General features: G+C 43.0%; 2 protein-coding genes across 2 annotated transcripts; both read right to left on the reverse strand.

The window, feature by feature from the left end:
* Positions 1–2,722: 2,722 nt before the first annotated feature.
* On the reverse strand, positions 2,723–8,174 carry LOC141953487 (keratin, type I cytoskeletal 19-like). Its single transcript, XM_074892090.1, has 8 exons — positions 7,617–8,174; positions 6,849–6,931; positions 5,740–5,896; positions 5,097–5,258; positions 4,819–4,944; positions 4,458–4,678; positions 3,593–3,618; positions 2,723–3,090 (listed from the first exon to the last, which is right to left on the reverse strand). Exons 1-8 carry the CDS (start codon positions 8,172–8,174, stop codon positions 3,005–3,007), a joined length of 1,419 nt encoding a protein of 472 aa, XP_074748191.1. The 3' UTR covers positions 2,723–3,004.
* A 4,482-nt stretch (positions 8,175–12,656) lies between these two features.
* On the reverse strand, positions 12,657–18,151 carry LOC141953498 (keratin, type I cytoskeletal 19). Its single transcript, XM_074892114.1, has 8 exons — positions 17,628–18,151; positions 15,819–15,901; positions 15,336–15,492; positions 14,918–15,079; positions 14,640–14,765; positions 14,293–14,513; positions 13,486–13,514; positions 12,657–12,954 (listed from the first exon to the last, which is right to left on the reverse strand). Exons 1-8 carry the CDS (start codon positions 18,075–18,077, stop codon positions 12,923–12,925), a joined length of 1,260 nt encoding a protein of 419 aa, XP_074748215.1. The 5' UTR covers positions 18,078–18,151; the 3' UTR covers positions 12,657–12,922.
* Between the last annotated feature and the right edge of the window lie 1,710 nt (positions 18,152–19,861).

The raw sequence follows: 19,861 nt of genomic DNA on the forward strand, positions 1-19,861 counted from the left end.
CAGTAACCTTCTGTCAAACTTCTTCCATCCAATATAGAACGGGCCAGTCTGGCTTCTGCAAAGATTTTCTTATTCCTCATGCTGATAAGTAGGTGGTAAATTGTGACGCGTTCCCGTGACAACGGCTGGGGTTATTGAATTTACCTGGTCTCAGAGTAGTTCTAGACCCCGGCCGAGGGGTAGGATAGAGGCAGAAGGTTCGGGAAGCGGTGGAGAGCTGAGTGGGCACAGGCTCTCAGAAACGCTGCAGCTGTTTTGCCTTAGAGCAGCTGAAGGCTCAGCTCTTCAACAAGCTCGCTCTTATCACTGTTACTCGTGCTGAGTCGGGGGGCCGGAGAGACCGTACAAACCAGAATTACACAGTCCTGGAAGAAACCGGAAGGAATCTTTTTTCCTCTGTTTGTTTCATTTGAAATTTTTCAGTAATAAAGAATTGCTGCACTTCATCCTTTCCTGGGATCCCTCCTAGGCCTCATCTCCTGACTAGGGCAGGTTTTGAGCTCCTCCTTGTGGCTGTGTCGGCTCTGCTCGGCACCTCTGGGTTTTCGTTTCACCAGTGACGTCTCCATTGAGTCCATATTCCTTCTCACTGCTCGTGCACTTCATTGTGTAGAAGTGCTAACATTTTAAACTGTTTTTGGAAATGAATCACTGAAGATAGGGTTTTCCAGTAAGTACACGGTACGGCTGTCGCAAACTGTTCTGATCACAGCTCCCGTTCGGGGTCAGCCCTGCTGCTTGAGAGGGAGACAAAAACCAAAGGCCTAACTTGCAAAAACCCCAAATTATAATTGAACCAGTAATATCCTGTTGTTCAGTTCATCTCACCAGAGGGTAATTTCAGATGGAATTTTCTAGCCTGGCAGTTCAGCAAGTTAATGTTCTATAAAATATTACATTGAAATATAAATACATACATGTGTACATAATATTATGTGAAATAAAATTAATCCTTTGTTTCACAGGATCTCAGGAAATTAACTCTGTGAGATTCACAGCTTGCCTGGCAGTGAGGCTGACAGTCTGTGAGACAGAACAGCCTCTGCCTTACTCCCTGGTAGTTTCACGGAATATCATGCCATCATGAAAAACAGAATTGTATTTTTTCTGGCAAGTAATACAAAACAAAGGTGATCTGGCACATAGGAAGTGTTTCCTCTGAAGCTCAGCCTTTTCCAGCTGGAAAAGAGGCCACACAGTTTTCATCAACACATGTTGAGCATCCATGGAAAAGACCAAAAAACTTACTGCAAAGCCAGACACGGCTCTCCTTCGGCAGGCTGGCAGCATGGGACTTGTCGTTAGTCAACTGTTTAGTCCACAGAGTACAGACTGAAAGCAACGATCAGAGTAAGAAAATAAAACCTGGTCAGCAGATGGCGCCATGAGATGGTGGTTTCTTTTTGTTTCATACAAGCTGGTCTCTGTAAGCTGAGCAGCTGCCAGGCGGGCCCAAGTTAGCTGGAACCGAGGAGTGCGTGGTCCCGAGTTGCTTTCTTTGGGTATTGTACTTGTTTACTGAATTGGAATATGGAAGGCAAGTTGAGCTGGACTGACAGGCTGCAGTTTAACCATGGCAGAATATTTTGCCACCTGCATTGTACAGATAAATATGCTGCGACCAGCACTTGTTGATTCAACTCCTCCATCCGAAATACAAGGGGGTGCCTGCCTCTGGCTGTAGAATTTCTCTCTTGCTGTCTGAGCGACACATACAGCAGCCATCCGATTTCTAGATCAGGAAAAGCTATCATTTGGACTGTTTGGTTTGTCTCTTCTGGTAGATTGTGATGTTGCTTTGCTGAAGCTTGCAAGAACCTCTTCTCAGTCCTTTCCAGCGAGCACACCAGCAGTATGTCCGCTTCTCACTGATCCCGCGCCTCGGTCATGGCTAAGCTGTGGGGCTGGTGCCAGCAGTGTAGGTTTTTTTTTTTAAATGTCAGAGAATTGAAGACAGAAAAATAGTGGCTCTAAGGAGGTTGGAAGGAAATAGTACATAATTCTAGAAACAATATAATTTTTGTAGATACTATTATGTGGACTGAAATACCCAGTGATGAGGCTACCAACAAATTTTCCAAAGAGGTTATGTTAGCAAAATACAGCATTTATGTAAATGTTTTGTATGCTTCTGAAGTTGGGATTTACTAGCCTCTTAACTCTTCATCAGCATCTCTTCAATTGCACTGGTGTAGATTTGCTGAGAAGAGGCTGTGGTGCTAATATGACAGGTACAGTAATGACCCAGCCCGTGAGTTTCTTCTGTGTGTGTGAAAACCAAAACAGTCACTTGAACAGTTCATTTCACCTGGACCTTGCCTAGTGCTTCCTCAAGAGCTAAGGGAGTTTGCCTTTTTGCTGAAGGAAGTGCAGGAACAGAAATATATAGATGGAAAAATATTTTTTTCAGAGGTGCATTTTATTCGTGCATGAATTGTAGTCGTGTTGTGCAATTTGAATTCAGAACAAAGAGCTTAACGTTTTGTTGCATTATCTTCTCTTTTTTACTGATACTAGCTTCAGATTCCTGGGAGAATCTAATGGCACTTTATATCTGTCTGCTCATCATCATCTTTATTATTATAATTAAAGTTATTAACGTTGCTGTTGTGGTTATTCACTGAGCATCTCTTGGGTTACAGGAAGCACTGTGCCAGGGAGGGTGTATGGTCATGTCTCTGGCAATGCCATACTGACTTCAAAAAAACAACGTTAGGCTGGATGTATTTGCACAAGCAGAACAGAAACTTTATTGTAAGTTCTTTTGTAAGGAAACTATATAGCTACTGACAGAAAATAAGCTTGTCATCTTTGACCCATAGAGCCAAATGGTCATGTAAAAAGGGAGAGCAAATTTAAGGGCAGACATCAAGCTGTTGCACAATCTTGGATTACATTCTTGTGATATGGCAAAAGTAAAAGGATATTTCTTGTAGCATGAGCCAGTGTGTAGGCTGCACTGGTTTTATATGGTGTCGTATGGAAGAGGGGATTCAGTATTTCTTTACTGGAATCTCCTATCACGAGCAGAAACAGGTTTTCCATCATCTTCCATGCTCACACGAAGAGATCTTCCACTGCTCAGAAATGCTGTTGTAGGAGAAAAAAAAATCAACTAGGAAAAAAAAATGCACTGCTAACACACTGAAGAGCTGTGGGACGGGGTTTTTTTGTTTGCTTCCTCACAAGATCTTTTTCACATATCAAAGGGGAACTGCCTTTACATCTTACTTCTCTCCCTACTGGTCCTCATCCAGTAAATCTTAAAGAGTGCACATCACAGGTCAGATCTGGGTGTATCTTGTATGTTGTGTGAATCAGCAGAGGAACTTAGGAATCTTTGGGAGATTTTGGTATTTTAGAATCCCGTGAGGAGTTCATGCAATCATATTTACCAGCTACTGGTTTCAAAAGTGCACATAAAATAAGATAAAGTATTATATTTTTGTCTCTAAATGATAAAGAATGTGGTCATTGCGGAGAGAATGTAATCTCTGTTAGTAAGTAGAAATCCTAAGCCAAAAAGATAGGTTTATTTGATCCTACTTTGTGAATTCATTTCAGCCCCACTTTAAATGAAAATTTTTCTTACCATCCTTAGGGTTCACTCCTGACATCCTGTAGAAAAGAAGAAATATTTGATTAATGACCATCACTGACCCTGCCCACTGAAACAGATCCATTTAGGAACTGCCTGTGAGCAGCCATGATCTCACACTGCTGCTTTCAGTGGGCTGTTGCTGAGGTGTGCTGTCACTGGGGTTACTGGTAAGGTGCTTTCTGCTTTGGAGGCCACTCCTACGTACTCGATAGAAAAATGAACAGCAGTTAGACCAGTTCTTGGTCCTGCTAAGTCTCTATATACTTCTCCTCTTCTCAAAATATCATCATCTGGAAACAATATAAGGAGCTGATTTCTCCTCAGAAATCAAAAGTAATTCCATGTATAGATCAGATATGAGAAATGGGCACTAAAATGTAGATTTTACTAAAGTAAGCTGTGGTCTGTACCAAATTTTTGTCTAGTTGGGAGTACTGGTGTAGGATGATTAATATTTTCACCTCTGTGCACAAATATAGAAAATCAAGAGCTAAAGAAATACTGAGAACAGGTTTTTATAGGTTATTTCAGGCTGAAGGCTATTATTCTGGTGCAACAAGAGGATTATATAAGACATACATACGGTGTCTGGTGCCTTCCGTAATTCATTGCAGTCGAAATGGTTGCATTTATATTTTCAAATCATCAGCACAATTGATCTGGAGATTTAGCCTGAGTTATAGCAACGCCTGGGATTTTGCCAGGCAGCTGTTTTGCCAGTACTCAAAAGGCTGCGTATGCAGGGAGTGTAATTTAGTGATCTGGAGTCAGTTTAGCAACCACAAATTACTGCTTTACAACGTGTCACATTATTAACTTTATCTAATCATCATAGGATTTGTATATAGTAACGTACTGAGAGTCCTGGCCCTCCAGCAACTGGCGGTACGTGGCGATTTCCTGCTCCAGGCGACTTTTGATGTCCATGAGCATTCTGTACTCCTGGTTCTGACGCTCCATGTCGCATCGAAGCTCACTCAGTTGCTCCTCAACGCTGGTGATAAGGGCCTGAATCTGTGCCAGCTGTGCGCAGTATCGTCCTTCTGTATCTCGCAAGTTGGCTTCCAGTCCAGCTTTCTAAAACGGAGTAACGTCAGGATAAGTTAGCCCGCAGGTTTGTCCCCCAGCGGGGGACACTAAGGAGAGGCAAGATAGAGAGGGAGGAGGGGGAGAGTGTTCTAGCAGTGCCTCGTGATGCGCGTGGCACAGCTCCGTACCATGCTGAGCTGCGACTGGAGCTCAATCTCCAGGCCCTGGACCGTGCGTCTCAGTTCTGTGATCTCCGATTTGCTGGTCTGGATCTGTTGTGTATGGGTGGCTACTTCACGGTTCAGCTCATCAGTCTGAAAGAGAAAAACAACTGTAAAATCACATACATATTGTATTAAAAAAAGTTCAATTATTTTGGGAAAAGGAGGGCCCATCCCACCCCATCTGCTGGGGCAGTAAGTAACGAGGCAACACATCAGTTTGTTGGGTTTTGGCGTAGCTATACCTGAGTGAAGAACCAGGCCTCAGCATCTTTACGGTTCTTCTCAGCCAGAGCTTCATACTGTTCCCTCATCTCAGAGAGAATTCGGGTCAGGTCGATGCCAGGAGCCGCATCCATTTCCACGTTGACTGTTCCACTTAGCTGATTGGAATACTCTTTCATTTCCTGCGTGGGCAGAAGGCAGAGGACACAAAAAAGCTTAGGCTCTCTCCTCTCATATACTTCCTGCCATCAGCAATCCGTGTGGTACACAGTACTGCTATTGTCAAGTATCATAGGTGGAACACACATAAAAATGTTCAGCAAATTTTCTCTCTCACTGCACGTGCTTTTCGACTCTGTATGCTCACACACAACACACATGTGTTCACATGTAACGTACGTGTATGTTTCTTTTACTCAGTTTAACTGTCTCAGTGATCTATCATGTGCTTATGGATGCCAAACTCTAAGTAATAGGTCTGAACAGATTGGAATCAGAGAAATGCTTCTCAGGACACACTTGGGATTCTTTTAATATTGCAGTTTTCTTCTTAAGCTGTGGTGTTGTCATTCCAGTTTTTTGTTTGGATTTCCTCCTCCCCACCCGAGAGGCATAAATTCCAAAGGGAAGTAATTTCCTCTCTACACTGTTACGGACTCTCACCTCCTCATGGTTCTTCTTTAGATAAGCCAGCTCCTCCTTCAGTGTTTCAATCTGCATCTCCAGGTCAGCTCTGGACAGAGTCAGCTCATCCAGGACCCTGCGCAGGCCGTTGATGTCGGACTCTACGCTCTGGCGCAGGAACAGCTCATTCTCGTATCTGCCATTTGAAAAAGAAACAAGCACTGGAATACGTACGAGTTTGTATTCAGTAGAGCTATAAAACTATGAAATTTGATATTGAATGTAGAGGAACAGTGATCTATAAATGAAAACATATATATTGAAAAGAAGTGTAAAGGGAGTAAAGATGTTTTTTTCCGACATCCAGCTATGACATATGAAAGTACATGCATTGCCATCTGGTTTTATTCTTGAGGAGTACATGACATTTCACTTTGCAGAACCTAATAACGGTTATCAGCATCAGTGGAAAAGTTGCCACAGAGGACAGTCCATTTGCAGTGGCCTCTCAAATTTGGGGTGACGGAAAGCACAGACTGCCCAGTTCTGCCCAGGCCACGAGAGGAGAAAATACAAACCTGCAGGTACATCACTGCAAGATAAATCAGTTGCACAAGTATCTTTATCATCTTTTCAGCAGTGTCTGATGTGCTGCTGAGTCCATGAGCTGGATAAGCCCCAAGTTACTCTTTGTCTTTCTTTTCTAAATTCCAGCTTCTTTGAGAGAGAACTACTGCAACCAAACCGGGATTTCTTCATGCCACTCTACTCCTTTTAAGTGAAAAATCCCCATCCTATTCCTATCTTCTTTTCCCCTGTGATTTAGGCCAGTAAAGATAGTTCAGAGCATCACTAAAAAACTAAGACATGAACTATAATTTTTTATGTACACAGCTCAGTGATCTAGATGCCGTGTTCTATCACGTTTATATTCTGAATTGATCCCTCATCACATTGATTCTGTTTGCCAGGGTTTTTTTGGTCAGAGGTTACCAAGGAAAAATACCTATCCATAATTTCAAAACGTGTCCTTCAGTGACTGAAAAACATTATTTTCTAGATAAAATGTAATACTAAACTTCAGAAGACTGTTTTGCGAGAGAGAGAGAGAAGGAGAGAGAAGACGAATGTGCTCCAGGTAAACTTACTTCAGTCTGAAGTCATCTGCAGCCAGCCTGGCATTGTCAATCTCCAGGATGACTCTGGAGTTGTCAATAGTAGCTGCAAGGATCTGGCAAGTAAGAAACACAGCAAAAGGTTCCTGTGAGTAATGGTGAAATATCACGGTCCTGAGTACATAGTAGGTAGTTCTTGAGTCTGCAAACCATCGAAGAAGGTAGAAACAAACGGACCTCTGTTGGGATGTCACTGGTTAAACATACTCTTTGGATTGCAATAGCTGTTTCAATTTTATTATATTGTTCAGCCACACTGTAATTTTTACAGCTTCTGTAGAGAAAACCCAAAAATGCTGAGCTCTTTTCCACATTCCATATGCAAATCAGAGAGCTGAGATACCTTTGTGTAACACAAATTAGAAACATAATTAGACAGTAGGTTTGTACAACACCTGATCTTATCTGTAGCTAGGAGAAGTCTTCTTTCAGCCTTTCAGGCCCACCTGTCACATTCTTTACTATTTGCTCACTGAACAAATATATTGAGAATTCTAAACACATTTTGCCATGTTTTGCTAACTTTCAGTGCCATCATTTTAATTGCAACAAATGTCACATTTTTCAGGATAACATGTTTGGTTTTTAAATTGAGAAAAAGCTACTCTTTTCTGCTGGAATTTGGGGTTGGGGAATTCAATATTTATTTTGTAATTATTTTAGCTTATTTTAAAGAAGTGAAATATGCAGTTCCACAATTCTAATGCATTCTTATAACTCCTTTACCTATGAATGTCATACCTTGTCTCGGAGATCTTCAATTATCTTGTAATAATTACTGTAGTCCCGGGCTGGGCTGGTGGGAGCTTGCCTCTGATACCAGTCTCGGATTTTAACTTCCAAATCTGAGTTTGCCTCTTCCAGGGCTCGTACCTTGTCCAGGTACGAAGCCAGACGGTCATTCAGATTTTGCATAGTTATCTTTTCATTTCCAGAGAGAAGGCCATCACCACCACCAAAGCCCCCACCGACTTCAAAACCTCCACCAAAGCCAGCCCCTCCGCCAAAGCCAGCCCCTCCGCCAAAGCCGTAGGCTGCACCACTGCCGAAGCCACTGTAGCCACCTCCATAGCCACTACCAAGCCCAGAACAGAGGCCACCACCGTATCCCCCTCCCGCAGAGGAGACGTACCTCGCGGAGGAGATGGAGACACCCCTGCCACCAGATCCTCCGTGGATGCTTGGAGCTCGGCAGGTGCCTCCCATTCGGATGGAGGAAAGGCGAGAGCTGCTGCTTCCACCACCCCCAAAGCCACCACCATAGGTAGAGGAAGAGCTCTGCATGAAGGAAGTAGCCATAGCTGCAGCACAGGAAGGCGCTAAGGTCAGTTATTCAGCTTGGTGAGAAGAGGAAAGTGTGTGCCTTCGCTGCCCTGCTGCTTCTTTTATATCCTCAAGACAGGGTGTCAGGAGACAAACCCAACCTGCAGCCCTCCCTCCAAAATTTCTCCTCCCTAGAGGTGAGGCCAATTATGATGACATTCCTCACAAACAGAGCTGGCTGTACATCTCAGGGGCTAGGGCTTGGGTTTTCTTTTTTAATTAAACAAAAGGAATGATTCAGATGAGTGTTTTTTCTTCAGGCTATAGTTCTGAAACTTGGATTTACTTCTGTGACATTTAAGAATGGAAAAACAAAGTGAGTTCAACCACACCCACTTACCCATTGCAGCAATCACCACGGCTATTTTAAGAAAATCAACTTTTTCTAAAAATGAAGTTTAAGTAAAATTCTCCTTTCATTGAAAAATGCACAATCATCAGTTCATCTCACCATTATTTCTTCTTTTCTAGCCATAGTTTTTCCCATTAAAAATTTGGAATTGAATTTGATAGGTTCTTATTCCTGTTCTTTGCTTGGAACTAGTATTTAGACTTTGGAGACTGAATTTTTAGTACAAAAAGCATATAATCATAGCATTGCACGAGGAACAATTAGCATCCATCAATGTACAAGGAAGAGTGGGCACACTTAATTTACTAATGCTTGTGAAATAGTCAAGAAGGGTAATACAAGATTGAAATAATTCAATTAAAAGAAGAAATGTGAGAGGAATAAGTTCCTGTCACTTTTGAAAAATGTAAACAAATTTGGTTTAAGATAAAACTGTTCAGATAGCAATAAATGTGCTTAATGCCAATATGCACTATGAAATGAAGTAATTCTTGGAAATAAGATTTGAGGAGCACTTGGAAGAGTCATCTTAATCCTTCGTTTAAAGTGGGAGTCTGAAACAGCAGCATAGTTCAGATCTAATAAATTGCTAGGGGACTTCAAAAGGCAGTAATTCAGTAATACAGCTCTGTTCAATACTGTATAATTATGGGAAAACAGATTTGGGAGATTTTAAAGGAAGTATTAACTGCTTATTTATCCTGCCGGGGTGTGTCACCGGGGACAATGTGTGTGTGGAGTGTGGCAATAGTGTGGAGTTTGAAGAAAGAGCCCCCTTCTCTTTGCGCAACAAGGTGACACGCTTCAGGGGAAAGCCACAGGTGGCAGCAGAAGAAGTCGGGGTATGGGAAGACAATAAATTGGTACTGAGGCACATAATGGTTTGAGGAAACGGGGGGTTGAGAGGAGGGAGAAAAGCAGGGACGAAGTGAAGATGGGAGGAACTTTCTCTGGTCCCTAGCTCAGAACCACCAAACTTATTTTAAAATAAAACTTTGAAATAAAGAAGAAACATGCTATGTTTGCTAACAACACAATGAGGAGAGTGTTGTTTTGAGCAGTTTTTGACAGTACATATCAACAGAAAATGAGCTTAGAATTCAGGATGGGTGATGTCAGCTAAACTGAGGCTCATACCAGTTGCTGGAATAAACCGAGGGGTTTGCTGAGATTTGCAGTTGAGACTCAGTGCAGCCGCGGGGAAACGCGCAGCCTTTTTACCAGGAGCAGGGGGGGAAGGAACCATCAACCATGTAGCTGTGATATGTGTGGACCAGCCTGGGTCTGAAAATGTCTGCTCGCTCTCCAGCTGGTTGGAAAAGAGGGTGTTTCACAGTTGTGGAAACATGTTTCAATCTGAGCCTGGCCCTTTGCCACAGCAGTTCAGTTTTGCTGTGGGGCACATGAATGGTTCTGCGCAGCTTGCCAAATCTGTGTATCTCCAAGAGTTAGTATCTCAGCAACAAGTTTAGACAAACTCTCCTAAAGATAAAAAAAGTTTCTCTAAGACCCCTGTAATGTAAATATCTTGAGGGGTGCACGCTTCTAGAGTCTGTTTAACTCTGAGTGATCCCACAATAAGCAAGATCAAATTCCATTTAAAAAAAAAAAAAAGTCTAGCAAAATCACTTCTAGAAAACACCATAAACTTTAACAGGAAACTTTGGGGATTTTTCATTCAGTCTTCTTTCACTCAGTCTTTATAACTTCGTTGGAAGCTTGCTGGTGAAATACGCTTTGCTGCTTTTCAAAGTGCCCTGTGCGTTGCTCTCGATTGTTATCAGACGAACGCTTACAAAAACCAGGTAGCAGATATAAAGCTGTTTATTTCCTGTAGAATATTTACCATTGGGAAAAAGAAAAATAAATCAGGCAGCCAATACAGATTATGTCTGTAACATAATTCAGAAAACCATAGTGGTGGGGATTCTGTGGCCTGTTCAATTTTCTGTAAACCATCAACTCAGATCCTTGGGGTTTGTCTCCCACAATCAAACGCTTGTAAATGCAGGTGCAGCACTTGCAGACCTGAGGCTTATCCCTGCTTCATCATCTTCGCTGTGTGTCCTTTCCTGTTAAACAGCTGCTTCTGAATAGTTCCTAATATGTTACTAGAAATTGTCAATAGTATTTTCAAACCACAGGAGAATCCAAGGAAAGGTGCCTCAAGGAAGCCCCGTGAAGTTTGGAGGTGCTCAGTCAGGGATCATTTATTTGCAGCTCGCTTCAGTTGCTGTGCTTCACACGTATTTTCCTAAAGAGAAAAAACTTTCACTTTTGAGAGCTTACTTAAGAACACTGGCTGTCTGGTGAAAGGGGAATGGTAAATATGTCCGTACCTCTCCACTGAGAACAGCCTGCTGGCAAATGCTGTGTGTATTCAGCATTCACCCACTCATCCTATTTATTTATCTAGATTTGGTTGGTTTGTTACTGTCTCCAGGTTGAAGACTTCTGTATCAAAACCTACATGCTTTATAGCATTTTATAACAGACTATGTAAGGCAAACCTTGCTTCAGTGAAAAATTAGATACATTTTGGTATTTACATTAATAAAAGTTTAGGAATCAAGTGTTTTGATGAATCTAATTTCATATCTGAATTTGAACAAGTATGTGAAAATCATCTGGTTCTAACTCAGTTCTAGATCTAGGTATAATGCTACATACAGTTATATTCTTCTTTTCAATTAGTATTTCTTCATTTTAGCTATGTTATATCTGTCATTTTTTCAAAAAAAAAAATCGGTTACATTTCTCTATAAATTCATGAGGTTTGGAATGCTTCCAGATTCATAAGCTCTTGGGACTTTAAAGGAGCATCTCGAGTCAGTCCCGTCTCTGTACTGTAGAGATCCGAGTTGCTCTGTTCATTCTTCATTCAGCTCTTTTCTGCAGCTGGAACGTGAACTTCAATCTACAAAATTTTCTCCTTATAGTCTATACAAGGAAATTGAAGCCTATTACCTGCTGAAGTAAAAACCCCACTATCTCAAACTCATGCCTTTATTCTGTCCTCACTAGCTTCACTCTGAGATTTCTTATCCAATGTCTTGACACACCGTTTCACCCTTTGCGCAGTACTCGGTGTTGTGCTTGTGGTGCGTAAGCTCCTCAATTTGTCATGTTCCACAGAGCCTTCCTGGAAGACGTCCCCTGACATGCCCGTGCTGGGCAAACTCTTTCATTCCTTCTGTGAGGGGATTAACGGAGTTGACACACTTTCGCCTCTCCTTTCGGGAGGACAGAGAGTTCCATTCAAGAAGCAGCTTGTTTATCATCGGAGTCTTTGCTGATAAAGCCATCACTCAGACATTACATACCTTTAGAAAATAATTTTTTTCTGAACCAAACTCTAAAATTATAGTCTCTGAGTGATTTTATATTAAACATTTCACCAGAAATCCTTCGTTACCCTACAAATATGGAACAAAATCAATAAAATTATAAACTAAAAATTAGGCTATAAAAACAAGAATTCTAGCCTTTTCAAGATTCTTTCAAGTCTCTGAAGCCCCAATTTCTTTAGCAGGGTTTATGAATTCATTCAATTCTTGAGATGGTTGAAAATGAAATTACTGGTTTCTGGGGGCCTGAACTAGAAGTTTACGCTTAGAATTTCAGCTAGGATAACATCCCTTCCATGGCATGAGAATGCAGGCGGCTAAAATTGGTGCTAAAGGTTTGTTACCTCTGTAGGAGCTGGGAGAGTGAGTGAAGATGTCTCACAATTGTTTCTCACTCCTGTTTGTTTCTGTAGGGGTTATCTTCAGGCAATTTTAACAGCTTTATATTTTACCCTAAAAAACCATCTCCCAGCTCTTCTTACCAGCATCATGTAACATCTCACTGCTACTGCTCTTGCGAGTGCACAGCCATTGTAGTTACAAACATAAGTCACCCCTGAGTTCCCCACGCTGAGGGGCTGGGGATGCTGCTCCTCCACAGTCAGAGCTCCTGCCAGCCAGAGGAGCTGGAAGAAATGGGAGAGGGAGCTCAAGCCACCACAGCCTCTGGGAGCATTAACCAGTGGGGAGGCTGGCTAGCTCCTTCCTGCCTGATTAAAGCCGAACTTCGGTAGCAATATCACAGTAACTCAAAAGAAGTAAGATTGCAAGAAGAAGATCATCTTTATTAGAGTAGATACAGCAATTCAGTATGTGAAAGAACTAGAAATAATTGAAAAGCTAACCCAGTTTGCCAACTAATCACTACTAAATGGATGAATCTACCTAAGCTTTGTGTGGCCAAGAATTTTCTGTGCTTTAAGACAGCAGTTTCCAGCAGTCTAGAGTGATTCCTTTCCGTTTCAATCCCTGTGTGTTGTCCGCTTTTTCTCGTTTTGAAGATGCCATTTGCAGGACGTTCAGTACTATTTTCCATCGACCATCTTGTCTCTTTTGTCTACATTGATACGGAGGAAAGAACAGCAATTACTGCAGCATTACACACAGGAGACCACTCTGCAGTGGGCACTGAGCTTACCTTATGTCTCGTCTCTCATCCCTTGTCTCCAAAGTTTTCTTCTTCATAGCAATGATTTGAATCATACATCACTTTTACAATACAGCTGACCTTTAAAAGCTCAAGGCAAGTTTTACTTGCATGTTCATACAATTCCCCTGAGCTGGCCAAGCTTAAATTTCTTGTATCCTTTCATCTGGGGGAATGATTAGGCATTTTGTGCTTTACTTAGCCTTTACTGTAGCATAGTCTGAGATTTTTTTCTGATGCCTAACATCTTTTAATGGCTGAAATTTGTTAAATTCTAGCCAGAGTCATAATTTGTGAGTTAGTAGATTTTTTTCTGCACAAACAAGTGCAGCAGCCCAGTCTCTAGAATGGACACAACTACCACAATGTATGTATATTTTCTTTTAGAAAATAAAACTTCTTTGACTCCTAAAGGTTTCCTGAAAGAGATGGAATTCTTACCGGCAGTTCCAGAAAGGGGGCCAAATATCCTGTAGAACAAAGAGACAACAGTTGAAGGGAGAAGTAACACATCAAATGCTCACGAGATGAGGATGTAAGAAAGCAAATTCTCTATCGATCAGGTACATTTTGTATTCAGTCAGAGAAGAGATGGTCATCAACTTGCTCTCCCTTTCAGCTCAGGAGAGGGAATTGTAGGAAATATGTTTTTAAACAACTGCAATGGGAAGAGACAATTATGGAAAAGATGGAATAGAGGAAATCAAAACCTTTCAACTCCTCCCTATGAGATACTTTCCTCCTTGAGACTCTATGTGAAATGACAGCTGTGCTCCCGTGAGGGAGGCCCACTTCATGGCTGGCTGAAAACAGCTAGCTTCTCTGCCTCCACTCCTCTGCAGGGTATCTGCTTCTGCACTGACTCCTGTGAGGCAAGAGCTATTTAACTGGTAACAGGAAGTTTAGGGGACTTCGGTGTTAATCTTTCTATTCTGTAAAACGGTACTGGCTGTGCTCTGTTTCCTGAGTGTCAGGCAGCTGATGATTAGTTATCACTTTAGCTGTTAGCTGCATGTGACCTCTTGTACTGCTTATCAGTTCGTCTTTTTGTTTAGAAGCTCTTTGAGGTACTCACTCAATGTAAATGGGAATTGTAACATTTCCAGCTCCGCCATGGTCCAGAAGAATTAATTTGTTAAAAATTTTAGAACCCCAGGAGTATTTGAAGTTGTGTTTACTGTGATGCACCATGGCAGGGTCAAACTTTAGGAGGCTAAGCAAAAAGGTTTTCTGCAGTGAGTTACTTACTGGGACTCCTGGCCTTCCAGGAGCTGTCGGTAAGTAGCGATCTCTTGCTCCAGTCGAGTCTTGATATCCATGAGGATCTTGTATTCGCTGTTCTGGCGCTCCATATCAGCTCGGAGCTCAGCCAGCTGCGCCTCGATGCTGCCGATCAGGCCCTGGATCTGCGCCAGCTGGGCACCGTAACGCCCTTCCGTGTCTGCCAAGGTGCTTTCCAGCGCGGCTTTCTGAGGGCAGGGAGGTTGGAGGGGAAACCACAGAAAGGTTGCTGCCAGATGCAAAGCTCCTCGTGGGGAGGGGAATATGTGCCCATTTTGGTGGGGGGGGTTCATGCAATGCAAATCTTAACGTACCATGCTGAGCTGGGACTGCAGTTCTATTTCCAGCCCTTGGAGGGTGCGTCTCAGGTCAGTGACTTCGGACTTGCTGCTCTGCAGCTGCTCGGTATTGACAGCTACTTCGTGGTTCAGCTCTTCAGTCTGAAACAGGGAAAGCATTACATGAGAAATATGGGGCCTCTAAGAAGAGGTCATAAGGCTTTCGCAGCAGTTCTCGCTGTGTTTCAATAATGATTTTGTTTCTCTCGTGGATTTTTTTGGTTAGTAGTTGTATAGTATGGAATTTTTTCTACCTTGGTTTGGAACCAGGCCTCAGCATCCTTCCTGTTCTTCTCAGCCATGTGCTCATATTGGTCTCTCATATCAGCCAGGATCTTGGACAGGTCCACGCCTGGAGCAGAGTCCAGCTCAACACTGACTTGGCCAGCCACTTGCCCTCCCAGGGCACTCATTTCCTGTGTGGACATGGCAGAGGAAGACAACAGAGGGTACAGTCATAAACTAAAACATTATGAACTCTCCATTCTTTCTTCAAGGACTAAGGTCTGGCTGACTCCCCTTAAATACTTGCAGGGTACATTTAGTTTCCCAGTCTACACAGAAATCTTTTCTGCACTGTTGGAGAGCCCAGGGCAGTCCTGAGGGACTCCACGTTTCCACACGCTGTTCCTCTAATGTCATTTTCTAATGTGTTTCTTGGGGTTTTTTTACCTCCTCATGGTTCTTCTTGAGGTAGGCCAGCTCCTCCTTCAGGTTCTCAATCTGCAGCTCCAGGTCCGTTCTGGCCAGGGTCAGCTCATCCAGGACCCTGCGCAGGCCGTTGATGTCGGCCTCCACGCTCATGCGAAGAGCTTGTTCTGTTTCAAACCTTACAAAAGCAAACCAAAATGGTTCAGGTTAGCTGATTAAGCCAGCCCGCCATGAAACACATTATTTGCTATAAATGCATCTGGTTTTGTAGGATTTATGATGTAGCCAATGTTGTCCAGCATTAAACTTTTCTCCACATGTTTTACACGATATAAAATTTTCCATGGTGCAGATGGTGCTTTCAGCAAATACTTAAAGGGCTGAACTGCAACGACAGGATCAAACTGGTGTTCATACAGAGATTTTATAGGCATTCCTTTCTTTTTTCACAGCCACTGCCCTTTGCCCGCTCAAGAGCGCTTTTTCCTTTCAGAAATTACTCACTTGGTTTTGAAGTCGTCAGCAGCCAGCCTGGCATTGTCAATCTGCAAGACAATCTTCGAGTTGTCGATAGTGGCATCAAGGATCTACAAACAATCAGAGTTCATTGCTGAGGCTGAAACAACTGTATTACCTTCTTTCCTGGTCTGAAGATAAAAGTTAAGATTCTATTTCATCTGCAGCTACACCAAATAAAAGTGTGTTTTGGTCTCAGTAGGGAAGTATCAGTGATCTATAGCAAATACGTAGCACAGATTTATCACAGTGCTTGTCGGTTTATCACATGATCGTCGGTCATGGACAGGTCCTCTTACTCCTGGCTGGCGTATGAAGTGGCTTTCAGCTAGAAGTCCCACAGTGAGACAAAACTACGTGCTGGCTTAGAGGGACAGGTTTTGGTAAGCCAGGGGGTAGGTGATGTTTTGGGACTGAAGCAAGAAACCATTTCCTGGAGAGATGCAAAGGAAGCAGACAGAGTCTGCAGACCCCTCCTGGCAGAATTTGTTCTCATTACAGATTTTCTTAACAGTGGAAGTGATTACAAGGTCTGTATGATTTTAAAATAAATGGCGTGTTTGTGTTTTGTAAACAATGTGGGTTTATATCGCATTTGTATAGTCTTTGAACACATTTTTGTTTGCTAGAATATCCAGGATAGTGTTTATAGATTCTTCTAATGCATCCTGAAAGCCTCTACAGGAAATTTTCTTTATTTAGAAGTAATCCCTGTTAATTTTTACCTAGAAAGCATGTCTTTTTTGCCTGCCACTTTTAAAACTCAAAAAGTCATCCACAAAAACAGCTGGAACAACATTTTCTCTCCCCTAACTAAGGGAAGTAAAAGACAGGAGGGAAAAGAACACTAAAAAGAAAATCCAGTTGCCAGTTCTGCCTTTACTGGAGCTCAGTTTTTCAAATCAATAGAGAATGTGAATGGGTTGAAGCAAGGAGAAAGTGAACTGTGTGGGAGCGGTCATGAACTTCAAGCTGAACTGTGAAAACTAAACCTCAAGTTTTCTTTCATTTATTTACATAGTGTAATCAGCAACTATGTACACCTTCCGGGGTGTGTATCACCGCAGAGTAATCTGTTATCAGGTACCCATGGGCTGTTGGGGCAAATCCTGCATTTATACAGGGGATTGATTACTTCATGTCTGCTACTGCCTTTTTCCCTAAGCCAAATGTTTCAGCACTCTTATTTCAATTCCAAACTTAAGGAAGTGGAATATGAAGAAAAGTAAATGTGTGGTGATGAAATCCTGAGCAGCCATCTTCACATTTACAAAATTGTACTTAACCAATTTTCATTTTTACTATTAAAGCAGTGTGTGTGTGCCTCTGAAGTTTTTCAAGCTCTATGGCGGGTAACAGATTACAGAGATGGGCAGGTTGCTGTCATTGTTTGACTCTCTTTATATTTATCAGTATATATATGGTCATATATCTATTAATTGGTCATATATGTGTATATGACCAGCATGTGTGTGTATATGTATCTGTGTGTGTGTGTGTATATATATATATGCCTTGTTAAAAGCAAACATTATCAGAGAATTAAGTACTAAGGCATCTCTGACTGACTGTTTTGTACATTCTCTTAGCTAACATTTGAAAAAGTAGATAGTTCCATGCTGATAATTTTCTTTATCTACCCCGCCCAATCATTGCATATTCATTTCATCTTCCTCTCCTTCTCATAACCTGCAGTGCCTTCTGGGTGTTCTCCTAGTGAAGTTTTTCTCTTTGGGTTTTTATGCTTCCTTCTTAAGCACAAACCTAAGATGATTTTCAATGAATATCAACACCTACCTTGTCCCGAAGGTCTTCAATAATCTTGTAATAATGACTGTAGTCCCGAGCTGGGCCTGGTCCTTGCTTTTGGTACCAGCCTCGGATTTTAGCTTCAAGATCAGAGTTTGCCTCTTCCAGTGCACGCACTTTGTCCAGGTAAGAAGCGAGGCGTTCGTTCAGGCCTTGCATAGTTGCCTTTTCATTTCCTGAGAGGAGGCCATCACCGCTACCCAAACCACCACCAAACCCACCACCAAAGGTCCTGCTGAAACTACTTCCATAGCCACCGCCCAGGCCGCTTCCTGGGCCAGAAGAGACAAATCTAGCGGAAGAGACCGACACCCCCCTGCCACCAGAGCCCCCGTGGATGCTGGGAGCCCGAAAGCAACCTCCACCGGCACGGATCGAGGAGCTGCCGGGTCCCCCTGCCACAGAAGAGGTCATTTGCCTGAAGCTGTAACTGGTCATGGTGGGAAATACCAAGGACCTAAAGCCAAGCTGCAGCTCACGCAGTTTGCGATCCCGAGGCAGCAGTGTGTGCTCCGTTCCCCCACTCCACCTCTTTTATGCCTGTGACAATGGGAGTTGTCTCCAGAATGTGTTATCTGAGACCCGTGGAATTTATCAGCCTTAAGCCTTCTGCCAACACGGCAATTCCTCTTATTGGTCAGTTGTGATGAAGTGGGCTGTTGCTTCCCCAAATACCTTCACGCAAGGGAGCCGATTCCCTCCCCCTGACCGTTGCCTCTTGAAGCAAAAGGTGGGATTCAGCGGAGGCGTTGCCTGGCTGAGGGGAGCATTCATAAATCTACTTACACTTTGCCTACATGGAAACAAAAGGGCTGGGAGTGCCCAGCCCTGCTGCAGCCAGCGCTGCATCCGTGGCGAAGTCACACGACAGCTTCCTGCAGGTAATCTCAGGAAAGAGTTTTAATACAGAGTGACTAAGTTAGTCATTGGTAGACTGATAACAGAGCTTGAAAGGAGCCCAAATAGTGAACAATATGTGTGGCCTGTGAGAAAACTGTTCCCACCCCTCTGTTTTCCTTATTTCCCCTGAGAAAAATTCTTCTTTCAGAAGTAACATTTTCACTGCTTCTTTCTTTGCTGTCAGTTCCTTCTGGGCTGTCAGAGATGGTCTGACAGAGAACATGCCTTGTCTGAAAGAGTCTAGTTTTCTACAGAAACAAGAATCCTGTTCAAGGAACCGTAGCTGTATTTGTAGCAGAGTTGGCATTAAACTTCCCTGAGTTCCTGGGGAGTGACCAGCGACAGAAACAAGTGCCCCATTATACATGTTGTCCTGTCATGCTACTGAAAGAGAGAAGTAAACAGAAGAAACATAATCACTTAGTTTTCCGGTCTTTGAGATCGATGAAAATGTTATTTCTAAAATGTCCAAGTCCTCTGTTATCCAAGATGGATTTTCAAAAGCAATGTTGCTTTTGTTACCGCAGGCTCCTCCGTGAGCATCACCACTAACATACGAGTGGATACTCCCATCTTTTATTCGATTCTGTTTCTTTCACTTGCCACCCCTCGCTGCCCCCAGACCTCTGGCACTCCCCAGAGTGCTCTAAAGAAGGAGGGGCTACGCTGGCCCACCAGCACTTCCAGCTTCCAGCGAGCAACCAGGCCTGGGCAGAAATTCTGCCCCCTACAAGTGCTTCTGCTAAACGGAACCTTTGGAGCACAAGATACATGCTGTGATGTTTCAATGAGAGATCCATTTAATGCCAAAATAGAAAATTAAAGGTAAGCCCAATGAAATGCATACTCTGTGCAAGGGCCTGCCTATCTTTCTATACCCGTTAAAAATGCATCAGGTACCTCAGAGCACGCGTTAGTGCTGTACTCACTTTGTACAGAGAGGAGTATCGAACTGCAGGGCAAACACCGGGGGGTAAAAGAACAAATATACAAACTGGAAGCTGGCCAAGGCACCTGTTCCAACAGCCCCATTGGTCTGTATCTAATTATAAGGCTGTATCAGGAAGAGGAATTCTGCGGTGACTCAGGTGCAGAATGTATCACTTGAGATACACCCCATACCTACCACACTTCACCTGGCTGTGATGCTGTAGCCCAGGGACATCACAGCTGAGTTCTCTTTCTGCAGAGACTGCTGCCTTCACACGAGGCTCCAGCTTGCACAGGAAATCTGTACGGCCTTTCCTGAGGGATACGGAGGGCACTTCTGACTGCCAAGGGCACGCTGGTCGTTCCTTCTGTAGATCTGAATGTCCCGTTCA

Source organism: Strix uralensis, chromosome 22, assembly GCF_047716275.1.
Source record: "Strix uralensis isolate ZFMK-TIS-50842 chromosome 22, bStrUra1, whole genome shotgun sequence".
Lineage (NCBI taxonomy): Eukaryota > Metazoa > Chordata > Aves > Strigiformes > Strigidae > Strix > Strix uralensis.